The 13,107-nt window shown below is 40.6% G+C and overlaps 1 protein-coding gene across 6 annotated transcripts; it reads right to left on the bottom strand.

Moving 5' to 3' along the window:
* Positions 1-2,738: 2,738 nt before the first annotated feature.
* LOC109189924 (pentatricopeptide repeat-containing protein At5g15010, mitochondrial) lies at positions 2,739-12,273 on the bottom strand. 6 transcript variants are annotated; one of them, XM_019340558.1, is made up of 3 exons: positions 12,261-12,273; positions 5,537-6,135; positions 2,739-4,601 (listed from the first exon to the last, which is right to left on the bottom strand). In XM_019340558.1, the coding sequence occupies exons 2-3, from the start codon at positions 5,818-5,820 to the stop codon at positions 2,960-2,962; spliced, it is 1,926 nt and encodes a 641-aa protein (XP_019196103.1). In that variant the 5' UTR covers positions 5,821-6,135; positions 12,261-12,273; the 3' UTR covers positions 2,739-2,959. The 6 variants fall into 6 exon arrangements, 5 of the variants coding, with proteins under 5 accessions (XP_019196103.1, XP_019196102.1, XP_019196100.1 ...); XM_019340557.1 differs by lacking the exon at positions 12,261-12,273 and adding an exon at positions 7,162-7,523 and having other exon boundaries at positions 5,537-6,155; XM_019340555.1 differs by lacking the exon at positions 12,261-12,273 and adding an exon at positions 7,162-7,523.
* Positions 12,274-13,107: the final 834 nt, after the last annotated feature.

Genomic DNA, 13,107 nt, shown 5'->3' with positions numbered 1-13,107 from the left:
ATTTAATTTGAATTTGAATTAGATTATACAATAATTAACCTGGACTTGATATTGGGCAAGGTTCATTTTCCTAATTAATTAATTAGTTAACAATAAAAGGAGAGTTGGTTAAGGAATTTTGGTTAAGCTTCTAGTATAAATAGAGCCTTCATTTCATTCCAAAACACACTTGAAAGCTTGAAGAACTTGAAGGAGTTGAGAGCATTTGAAGAGCTTGAAGGCATTGAAGAACGCTTGAAGATTTGAAGGCATTTTTGTTGATTTTGCAGGCAATTTGAATCCATTGCAGGTACTTGGAGCTTTGCAGAATTGATTGTCTCGAAGATCTTGAAGTCTTTTGAGGGGCATTTGAGGATCTTAAAGCAGCTTGAATCCATTGCATGTGTTTTGAAACTTTGCAGGGTTGATTGCTTCTAAATTCTTGACGCTCGTTGTTGGAAGTCACGCCACTTAGATCCCGGAAGCTACGTCACTTAAATCCCGGAGGCACGCGCCACTTAAATCCCAGAAGCTACGCTATTTGAATCCCGGAGGCACTTCCATAGATAACGTCAGTGAAGAATCAGAGGACTAGACAGAGATTTTGTACCTGCATTGAACTATACACACGCTGTAAACAGATTTTGTGAATATATACAAAGTTTACTTTTTTTATGTTTATGATCAAATGTGATTCATGTATAATAGTTAGAGGATCAAAAGTTAAATTTATTCATTATTTTTTAAAAAAAAATCAAATAATCTGATACCACTTGAAATATATTTATTCTCTTAAGAATTAATTCTATTTTTGGTCCTAAATTTATAAATAACAATCTACTTTTATTTTTTTTGTTCGGAACATCTCCTTTGGTCTTAGATTTATATGTGATAATTCACTTTTAACACATGCAACGAATCCTGACCTGACCTCTACCCTCAATCATCGGCAGAAACTGCTGAGAATTTGCAGATATGGTTTACCCAATTCAAAACTTCGGATGTAAAATCAACTTTAGATTAATATATGCTCATAAGGCAACAACTGTAAGTATTATCAACCCAACCTGCAAGATGAGAATGCAGAGTATGAAATATGACGACAATCGCATTAAAATTGTTTCTGGAAAGAATAATGAGTAAATACCCAAAATGGTCCCTCGACTACAGCTAAATTCACAAATTGGTCCTCAACTTTCAATTTCACCCAATTAAGTTCTTAAGTTTGCAATTTTGACACGATTTGGTCCTCCATCTAATTGACCGTTTGTTGACCGTGATCGGCGATCTCCAGAAGAACCTTCAGCTCTAGTCGGAGCACGTGGAGGCCTCCAGGATGACGTTGCACCGGTTCGGAAACATGTCGTCTTCTTCGCTCTGGTACGAATTCAACTACATTGAATCCAAAGGGAGGATGAAGAAGGTGACCGGGTTTGGTAGATTGCTTTCGATAGTGAATTCAAATGTAACAGTGCGGTCTGGAAATGCAACCGGAACCTTAAAAAACCGGCAATGGACCATGAAATTACATATATATCCTCAAAAATCACAGTCAACAAACGGTCAAATAGACAGAGGACCAAATTGTGTTAAAATTACAAAGTTAAGGACTTAATTGAGTGAAATTGAAAGTTAAGGACCAATTTGTGAATTTAGCTATAGTCGAGGGACCATTTTGGGTATTTACTCAAGAATAATTAGGTTGTGTTTGATTTGAATATAGGAATCGAAATCGGAATGGGTATCAAATACTTGATAATAGCAATAGGTTTTGGTGAAAGTATTTAACATGTTTGGTAGTAGGGTAGAATGAGAATGGTTACTAATAGTATTGCTTCAGAATGAACAAGAAAATGAAACCCTTATTTTATTTGGGTACGAGTTTTTCAATTGATGGGGTATTCAAAACCCATAGTAGTGTTCAAAAAACCTATCAACCAAACAACAACAATCACTTTCATAACCAAGTGAATTCCTATAGGCAAAACCCACCAACCAAACACCCTTAGGTGACGTTCAGGTTATATTACATAACCAAGTGAATGTGACATTCCCGAGCTTACATTCCTATGTTTGGTTCATATTCTCTGAGGGAATATAACATTCCCTCCACATAGGATTTTGAAGGGAGTGTGATTCCCTTCATTTTGGTAGGTAATGTAAGATAACCTTGGATATTTATAAATTGTCATTTTAATTCTAATTATTTAAAAATATATTATTATTATTATTATTATTATTATTATTATTATTATATATAATTATTTTTGTAATTATATTATATATTTTTTATTACATTATGTTAGCAAATAAAATAATTTTGTTTCTCCGGTTCAAGATTTTAGTTAATGTTTTAAAATCATGTAATTATATATGATGCCGATATCTTATTTATTTAATTTAATTTTAAAATTTATTAAAATATATGAGAATATGTTAAAGATACTATATATATATATATATATATATATATATATATATATATATATATATATATATATAAAGATAACCCTAAACCAAACATGATTATATTACATAACTCAATTTTAACCAAACACAAGAATCTAACATTCTCAGTAATATAACATTTTCAGCAATCTAACATTCCCTAAGGTAATCTAACATTCCGTGAACCAAACGGCCCCTTCAGTTCTATGTAACATACTACAATAATGACATGCAGATAAACGAACAGTAGAGCAAGATCAACAGCATCATATGATCTTCAACCAATTTAATATTTAATATATCAATATATATGAAAAATACTTCACCAGCTTTTATAAAACTGAGGCCAATTCAAAATGTGGAGCCTGTGAACAGATCATGGAACCAGAATTCAAAACAAAGACAGGATTAAAGAAAATGCCATCATGGGCACGATTAATATTTGGACTGCTAAATAGAGATTTTAAGATTATAGATAATCGATAATTAGATACATCTGGTATCATAACGCATTTTAATCAGTGTGCCCAAACTATTTATCCCAAAAGGAAAAGCCACATTCTTTTGTAACCACTCTATTCTCAGGATGTAGGAAGAAATCCCTTTCCCTACCCATTTTTTTGGGTTTTATACTGACTTTATTTTTTTCTGGGCTGCTAAAAGTTCCTATATTCTCAATTAAAGTTGTCATCATTGGACCTGCTGCTTGCTTACCAGCAATCCAAGCCTGAAGCATCTCTTCAATCTTTGGTTCTGGTAATAAATCTTTTTCTTTCATCTCCAAATAGTATTTGTGCGCATCCTCTAGCTTTCCATTCAAAAAGAGTCCATGTATTAGCACAATGTATGAGCTTCGGTCAGGATCAAGCCCATTCTGAATCATATCAGCCCACAACTTGAAGACGAGATCAAGTTGTTGCCAACGACAAAACTTTCTAATTAGCATTCTGTAAGTTTCATGCGTTGGATGACAGCCCATCACATTCATGTTATGGAGAAGTTCAAAAACTTCTTCGGCGGTTCTCAGGATGCGGAAGAAAGCATGGTAAGTTCGTACAGTCGGAGTTATACCTCGTTGTGTCATCTCACTAAAAATCCCTTTGGCTTCATTTAATAGACGACGCTTACAAATGGGCATGATTATTGAGTTGTAAGTAACAACATCAGGAGAGATACCCTTCTCTTCCATCGTCTTCATTACATTCTGAGCTTCTTTCATTAGCCTTTCCTTTGCAAGGGCATGAATGACTGCATTGTATACCTTCCTATCAGGTGCTATACCATACTCTTTCATCTGGTCAAAAAGCCTGAGTACAGCATTGAGATTAGTGGATTTTGAATAGCTAGACATTATGCTAGAATATGAGTAAACATCACGTGGAACCCCCATCTCCTTCATCAGCCTCCAGATTCTCTTTCCTTCATGCAAGTCACCAACAACATTACACCATCCATTAAGAATAACATTGAAACTCTTGGTATTCAAAGGAAAAACTTGTTTGTTACTGAACATCAAGGATTCAGCAGCTTTTACATTCTTGTACCTACAAAGTGCAGACAGGAGCTTCTGGAATTCTTCTATTCCTATCTCAAAGTTAAACCGCCTATGTGCATGGAATGTACTGATGGCTTTTCCAACATCATGTGCAGCACAATATTTCCTTATCATAATTAAGAGTGTCTTTGGAGTGACAAATGATGGTCCATTCCTCCCACCCCTCATCTCATCAATCAAAGCCCAAGCAGTGTCAAACTTCCTCATTTTCCCAAGTATAGCAATCATGGAGTGAAACTCACGCACAGTATGGGCATAACCTGACTGTTTGCCAGCCCAAAGAAAAAATGTGAACGCCAATTCCCAGTCATTACGTACCCTGGAAAGAACATCTGATACTAGCTCAGGCAAGATCTTCACATGACATTGCTCAAGCTGTCGATTCACTTGAGATACACTAGCCCCCGGAACTAGCAAAATACCCATTATTGTTTCAAGACTTTCATTGGGATAAACCTGGCTTCCATGGACTACAGGATTGCCATTGTCTTCATCACTATCACTACAATATTCATAATCAGTATCACCATTTTTACTATCCAAAGAAGGGTTATCCAACTGCTCATTGCTCGAGGAAGTATAAGAGGATGAAATACTTCCAAAAGTAGGGAAACCCAACCTGAAAGACCATGTAGAAAGATCATCAAGCATTGACCGAAACTTGGGAGCTATGAAATGATTAGTGGAGTATATAGGTAGAACCATTTGGTTTAATCAATAAGATGAGCATATACATATCAGACTAAAAGTACATTTGTATATTCATGTCAAGCTGTCAACAAAATCACCCCAACTAAGTTCTAAAGCCAGTGAGTTTGACAACTTATTCAAAATGAAGGTGCAACAATCATTTTTAGTTGTCACAAGATTAATATGCATTGTTTATTGCTGGAATGGAGAATATATTCTTTGGTAAACATATATCAAAAGAATGCACCCAAAAAAATGTTTGACTTCTCAGATGTTGCAACACCCTCAACTAACCTTGTATTCAAAAACGTAACCATCATCAAAAGTTGTGGAAACCATCATTCAGCGAAAACTGCTACATTATGACAAGTTTCTCAGGCTGCTAAGAAGGTAATTAAAAGAGAGGTGAGCTTCCATACTCACCCTTCAACGTCTGAGCTCACTGGCACATTACTTCACTCAACCCTCCATCCATCTATTAGAAAAGGAAAGCACTTGTTTAATAAATTTAAGTGTACATTACAATCAGTATCTTATGATAATCCTACTCCATATTGCATTATACCCATAGTCAATAATGGTGCATCTATGGACTAAATAGTTTAACTAAAAATACAGAAAAAAAAAAAAATGAAGACACTAAATCTTACATTTTTTTCCAGTGCAACAAATTTATAGATCCTTGAAAATAGCATAAGTTTCTGAAATCTTAAATAGTTAAGCAGTTTTGGGCACGTATGCGAATCCATAAAAGCTTCCACTTTTATAGATGAAAATGCAAAATTAAGTTTATAAACAAAAGAAAGAGATATAGTTTAGGAATAATTTCATTCAGAAAATTAAACAATCATATAGAAATATTACCTCAAAATAGGAGAGGGTTTTGAATTGTCTCGCCACATGAAGAATCTGGTAGCCCGGATGTTGTCCCTGCAGAGACTAAGCGCCTCACAGTGAGTGCGCTGGTGAGTCAGAATTTCGTTATCATCATTGTTGAGACTCTTCTCCTTGAAGATGTGCCTATCAAGAAGCTCCTCCACAGTGTCTCGCCTGTTGTGCAAGAAGAGGGGTGACCCGTATTTGACCATATGGAGCTTCCTGATAAGATGGATAGCCAAGGCTTGAGATTTTTGGACATTTCTGGCCATGGTTTCTCAGGTATCACCGTTGAGCCGTTGTGGCAGCAAAATCTTGAAATCAACTAATCAAATAATCCCCAAAAAGCAAATAATATAGGAGATAAGAATTCGCCGCTAAAGCACTTTTCAATGACAGCTTTGTTGCTGGTATTCATCTATGGTGGCCTGGGAGGTTCTTTGCAATAGATTGAGGGGTAGAGATTGAGTGCTCCAATTCTTCACTGGAAGCTTTGTCACGAAAAATTTAACAAACTTCATAAATTTTGTCCGCCTAGTAATACATTTTTCAACAAAAAATTCTCAATTCCTTCTGCTTGTCTAGCCCTGATAAAAGACATGAATTACTGAAAAGAGAGAAGAATAAGATAAAACAAAGATAATATGCAGCAATAAGGAGGAAATTTCAGCTGAAAAACAATAGTTATGGACCTTTTCCAATAATGGAAGATCAACTATTGCTTCTAGGATTTTAAAATAGTCTTTATGCATTTAAGGGAAAAGATTCCAAACAGAAAAATATTAGAAGGAAATAGCTCCACTTCTTATGTAATAAATAAACATTTTTTGCTCTATATTTGGCTGATAGACAATCAATTGTGCAACTTTCAAAGAGAGCAAAAGTTATTGAGGATACCTAAGACACGTTGGATTGTAAAATGCATATTTAAGCAAATGGAGTTTATGCTGAAAATCTCAAGAATATAAATGTAAGATTAAAGATGCATTTGGATTTGAAGAATTCAAGTGAGCAGGTGTTAAATAAAATTTCGCACCCTGATGAACAGAGCAGGTGTTAAATAAAATTTGAACACATTAAAATTTCAAATATTAATGAAAAATTAAAGCAATGGCAGTTTCGGCAAAAACTCTACAATACCCCATATTCAGTTAAAGGTTTCCATAAGTAAACTTTCTTATGGAACTGCATCCAAATTAGATGATTTTGTCGCCCTAATGCTATCATTATATGAAAGTATATCCAGTTTTATTATGCTCTTCCTATCACCAAATTTAATATTATCACTAAATCCAAACACCTTATCAGTTGATTTGAGGGAAGAAAAGGCACTAATAGAATGCCCAAGGTGATCAACTCAGCACACTGCACACAAACACAACAATAATAGCAAAAGATTTCAATGGCTACACAATCTCATTTTGATAATTCCACCAAACACTACGATATCAATTAAATAATTAAAGAAAATAATTAAAATAATCCACCAAACACTATGATAACAGTTAAAGAAAATAATGAAAATAATGAAATTAGGATCAAGAATAATTTCTTAATTTCATTAAATTAGGTCAAGAATAATGAAATTAAAGAAACTATGGATCAAGAAATACCTAGGTGCTTCGTCGTTGGCAGGGCAGGCTTCGATGTCGGCTGGGGAGGACGGCGGCAAGGGAGGACTTCTGCTTCAGCTTCTGGTAGTTTCGTCGACGGCAGGGGCAGAGTCACAGGGGAGGCTTCGTCATCGGCAGGGGAGGACCACTGCTTGCTTCTGGTTGTCGTCGACGGCAGAACTGCAGACGACGGCGCCGGCAGGGGAGATGGTGGTGGCAGGGGAGGACTGGAGACGACGGCGTTGGCTTCAGATTCGTCGAAGGTAAGGGAGTCGACTTTGGAGGAGAGCTGCCCGGCTGCGGCGTCGACTTTGGAGGAGAGATGTGGCGTTTATGGCAGGTTGGAAGACTAGGGCTTTTAAGTCAATTTAAGATTTAAAATTTTAGTTTTTTTTTGGTACATCAGAAGCCCTCATACGAGAGCGGTTATCTAATTTTCAGGTTTGGCGTGCTCTTAGTGTCAGCATAGAGCAGGCCATGTAAGTTATCCGGAGCATTATTGAGTATGACCGTTTCCCAACTAGTAAATTGACTCATGTTTGCAAGCCAACTTGCGCATTTGTTGCCCTCCTAATTTATATAGGAGACCCAAAGCTTGTTGAACCTGCGAGCCAAATTCAAGTAGTCTTTGATAAGCGATCCAATCGGACCATTCGGAGTGCCGCCCTTGTTCATGGTGGCCACCACCGCCGAATCCATCTCTGCCCAAAGATTATCCACCCATTCTCTTAAATAAAGCCGTAGTCCCTCCCTTAGGCCCCACAGCTCGCCTGAGAAACTATTAGTCAAACCAACTTTCGTCACAAAACCCTTTACTCATCTCCTAGCTTCATCCCTAATGATCCCACCAGCACTGACCATCCCACTAGAGCTTTTCATGGCGCCATTAGTGTTTAGCTTACTCCATCTCGGTTCAGGTGACATCCAAGAGATCCATCTCCAGCTCCCTTGGGCCACCGCTTTATGCTTCACCAGCAAACTATGTGCTTTCAAAGCGCAATTGCGCACCACATAGACAACTTGGCGTAGACCAATATTACTTGCGTTAAAATTAAATCCATTTCGAGCTTTCCAAATCTCCTAGAGAGAGTAGACAAACATGGAACCCCACGAGTTGTCGTTGGCCATCATCTGATTGCTAACACAGTTGTTTGTGATCCAATCTTCAATAGAAGTGAATCTGTGCCCTACAATACCTCTCTCCGGCGATGCTAGAATCTAGACTTCAGCAGCAAAGGGACAATCGCGGAAAAGATGCGTCGTAGTTTCCACCTCATCACCGCACCGAGGGCAGGTGTTGTCTTCCGTCAGCCTTTTTCTCCATCTTTCTTCATTCGTCAGAAGTTTATTGTTACACAGGAGACAGAGGAACGTCTTCACCTTTTCAACACATTTGATCTTCCAAAGCCAACTCCAATCAGTGTCGCTCCCGTCATTACCTACAATTAAAGAGAAGGCCGAAGAGACAAAAAAACGTACAAGAAGAGTTGTCCGGCCAATAACGAGTGTCTGGTGTCTCCACTTCGACCGGAATAGGTATGGCGCAGATATTATTCACAATGTTCTCCGGTAGAAAATTAAGTAGGGAGTCGAAGTCCCAACAGCGGTTGGAATCGATGAAGCTATTAACTTTGATATTATAAAATTCCTGGATGTCAATGTCCAACTCAAGCCCAAAGGGGTTTATCAGTCACCCACCAATCTGACCAAAAATTGAGAGATTCCCCATTACATACTGTAACACCCCGAAATTTTAAAACTTTTGAGACTTATATAATAAAGGTAAATTCTCATTAAATCCCAAAACATAACATAAGAGTACGGGGTGCTATGCCACACCTGAGCTAGAGAACTCAGGCGCACAGGCTAACTAACTAATATCCTCAATAATGTAAATACATAAGCATGGCACGTAGGCCGAAAGGGAAACTATCTACTCTACGCTCCGAATCTCTAGCGCGCTGCAGTGTCTACTCATCTGTGCCTGAAAGCCAAATATATCTGTTCAGCGAAAGATGCTGGTAACCCACTCCAACGCGTTGAAATACATTATAGATAGATATATATAGATATACGAAAACCATTTTGAAGCAGGAAGATACATACTTAAGAGACACTAGTTTTAAAACAAAGAATAGACTCGCCAGATAGGGATAAGCACATTGAATAGTTATAATCAAGCATATAAAGATACTAGCATATATCCTATGGTCACAGATTCACTTCATCCCATTCATATCATCATTCAATTCGCATCTCATCACACAAGCATACTTTGGTGGCGCCACAGAACCAATCGCATGCCCATACATGAGGGTCAGCGCATATAGCTCTGACACGGCCCCGCAGCACCCTGCCTCGTATCGCAATACGAAGGGGTCGATCGCAACCGACCGATGAACCGCAGCTCATCATAATGTTTGATCGCAACCAAACAGTGGACTGCAGCCCAAGAGTGATCATCTGACCGCAGCCAGGAATATGAACCGCAGCTCATGTAAAACGTTTGATCGCAACCAAACGGTGGACCGCAGCCCAAAAGTGATCATCTGACCGCAGCCAGGAATATGAACCGCAGCTCATGTAAAACGTTTGATCTCAACCAAACGGTGGACCGCAGCCCGAGGGTGTAATTCTGACCGCAGCCAGCTTCTGAACCGCTGCTCAGGAATAACCAATTTGATCGCAACCAAATTGGGGTATCATGCACACATAACTCATAGCAAGCACATGCAACCCACATTAACACATCAGGAAAGGGGAGAAAACGTATAATGAAACCTATGTGTGGTCATTCACATACTAGGAATAATCCTAAGGGGTTCATACTTCCTTTACCTAGGCCAGCGGGATACCAATTCAACTAGCATGCGATATATAAGACTTATTTATCATACGAACGGTACCCGAAACATCAAACTAGACTTAGGCACGATAAACGGAGTCCGTTGGGACACCACGAGGGTCGGGGAAACATCAAACGGGGAAGCCGAAGTCCCAAGTTGGGCAAATTCCAGAGGGTAGCCGGTGGGTGGAGGACCACCCGCCGGCTGCCCACCAGCGACAAGTCTCCGGGCAGCGGGTGCCCGACGGGCAGTCGACTGCCTGCCGGCGACGTCCTTCTCGGGCAGCGGGTCCCCCTACTCCCACCTACCCCCCACTGACTCTTTATCAAAATAAACGCCCCGGGATCCGTTGTGGAACCCGAAACCATGCTTAGACACTTTTAAACGCAAATTGATGACACCACGTAGACAATTAACGGATCAAAAGCAAGAATCATATAGCACATATCCTATCATGACTTCTAAACATAATTAACACCCGAACATGCGAAATCCCACCCAATTATATCAAGAATAACACAATACGAAATCCCCAATTTTTACCTAGGGCTCTAATCATATTCAAATCATCAAAATCATGGTTCATCTTTTAACATCAAGAAACATCAAGATTCATCAAGAACATCACATAATCATCAAGAGCCTCTTATCATCATCAAGATCATCAAGATCACACATAAAATCATCTCACAATCATCAATATCATATCATCAATATCATAAACGATTCATCAAGACACAAGTGTAGAGAGGAGGCCAAAGAAGATAATTATAGCAAGGAAAATAGGTTTTGTTGAGACATGGGTTACCTCTTAGCCTTAATTAATTTCCTTGGCTATGAAGGGTCTTTCTTTAAGATTCCTTCTTTCTTGATTTCTCCTAGGGGGATTCTTGGAACTTCTTGTGTGGTGAGAGATTATTGTGGTGTAGGTTCTAGGTGCCTCCTATGCCCCCTATTTATATAATTAAGAGTCCCTAATTGGGGCTAGTTCTATTCCTTCTAGGACTAGGGGATTGGGTTTAGGGATAAGGGTCCATGGACTATGGTGGGCTTTTTCCTAATTAATTATTGGAATTTAGTCATTTCTTTTGGGTAAATGATTAAATGATTAATTGGTTTTAGGGGTCGTAACACGGGGTGTTACACTCTCCCCACCCCCCCCTTACTAGAGGCTTCGTTCCCGAAGCCGGTGCGTTAACCCATTCTTTCACCCCTGGACATTCCGTACTTTGGCCTCCTGGTTAGGAACGTGGCTCCACGTGTTGTCCTTGCTTGTGTAGACTGGATTTCTGGTGACGTGGTGATTGGAAAGTTCGGGTCTACCTTGGTTTCCTGCTCCTGAACTGGATGCCCCGCGAGTGCCCAGGATGGTCTCGATTGCTGCCACCCTCTGATCTAAAGCGCGTGTCGCGTGGATTAGGGACGAGAACCCTTCGTCTATGATTTGGTTTTGCCGGGTGAGCAGTGCGTGCTAATCCCTATGTTGTGCGGAGCTGAGCATCTGATGCGCTCATTGACAGATTCTTCGTTTTGTCCCCTTGGGTTTCCTCCTGATCGTGGGAGTGCTGGTGGGTTAGGCTCGTTATCCTCTTCCTGTTCCTCACTTCCCTCTAATCCCCCACAATCTTGCATTGCTCGTTTAAGCTTTTTGTTGGAGATGTCCAATCGGTCAACCAATTCCCTTCGCTCTTCCTCGGGTTTAAGGCAAATCTCCTCGAGGGTGATATACTGTCCCCCTTCGGTGTAGTAGATATCGTTGCGGCGGAGGTTCTGGGCATTGAAAACCATACCGTTTGCGGGCTTGACCTCAGTGTGACTCAGGTCTACCCCTTTCTTCTCCATGATCCAACTCAGGATCATTCCGTAAGGTAGACTAAGCCAGTTGCTAGACTTGCAAAACTCCATGTGTTTTAGCATAAGGGCCGGTAGGTTGAACTTGATTTTGTGTTTTAGAAGGTAAGAAAAAGCACACTCCAAACTCCCTACGTCCTTGCTCTTGTTATTTGTGGGCAATAGGCTATCAGTTACAACCATGACTAGTATCTTTTGTTCCGCGGTTAGCCATTTCCTGTTCGGCCGAGTGGCCGAGGTGAAACCTGCTTCTTTTCCAAGTAGGTACCCGAGGTAGTCCTTGTACCCCAGATTTTGGGTACCAATCCACCCCTTTCGGTGGTAGTCTGACACACCTGTGGTGGTCAGTCTCAAAAGTTTGGCTAAGCGGCCTTCGAAAAGTATGATTTCCTTGCCTCGGACCTTAGCGGTGATTTCCAATTTATCACCTCGTTTGACAACCACCAAGTGATGATAGAACTTCTTCACCAATTCGGGGTATGTATCCCCTTTAATGGTGAGATATGTATCCAAGAGCCCTTGGAAGTTAAGCATGTCGACCAACTCCGGAGAGAATTGGTTGGGTTCGAGAGCTTTACCTCCGATCACGGTGCAGTCGGCGTTGCTCCACTCTGGGGTGCGGGTTCCGAGGGGCTTTTTCGGCATTTTGGGTTTTTGTCTAGGTGGCGAACTTCCGGTGTACTTCCGGTGAGGGTTCCGGCGAGCTTCCGGCGACGCGGTTCTCTCGATGGCAAAGGGGCGGCGGCGTGGCTTGGTTCTGGTGGCAGCTCAGCGAGGTGGCGGTGGCCTTGGGTGGAGTCGGGTAGCGGCGGTGTGTGTGGCAGCGGGGTGCGTCCGGTCGAGCGACGGGCGGTGGCGGCATCGCGGGCTGCTTCCGGGCGGCGACGGCGGCGTGAGGTGGGGCGTCGCCTGGGTGGCCGTTGGCGACCTGGTTGGTGACGGCGACTGGCAGGGTGGTTGTTTGGGGTGTTGGGTGGTGTTGGGTCGGCGGGGAGGTGAGAGGGAGAGGGAGAGTGAGAAAGAGGGAGTGTGGAAGAAGAAGAAGGGTTTTTGATTTGGGGATTTTGTGGGTTTTAGGGTTTTGTAGGGGTTTAAGAAGGGAGTGTCCCCTTAAGGTTTTACGAAACACTCATGGCTTAGTGGTTAGGAGCTTGGACTTTCAAATAGGAGGTTTAGAGTTTAATTCCCCTTGATGACATTAGATTTCCTTGTCTTTTTCCTTCTTCTGTCTTCTAGTGGTAGAAGACTT

Source organism: Ipomoea nil, unplaced genomic scaffold (genome assembly GCF_001879475.1).
Source record: "Ipomoea nil cultivar Tokyo-kokei standard unplaced genomic scaffold, Asagao_1.1 scaffold1568, whole genome shotgun sequence".
Lineage (NCBI taxonomy): Eukaryota > Viridiplantae > Streptophyta > Magnoliopsida > Solanales > Convolvulaceae > Ipomoea > Ipomoea nil.
Note: the sequence above shows the minus strand (reverse complement) of the source record. Positions and strands in the feature narration are given on the sequence as shown.

Bases quoted from the DNA above. Each gene is read 5' to 3' on its own strand.
- LOC109189924 (XM_019340558.1), bottom strand. From the start codon at position 5,820: ATGGCCAGAAATGTCCAAAAATCTCAAGCCTTGGCTATCCATCTTATC. The intron at 4,602-5,536 runs GTAATATTTCTA...ATGGTCTTTCAG, and splicing joins AAACCCTCTCCTATTTTGAG to GTTGGGTTTCCCTACTTTTG.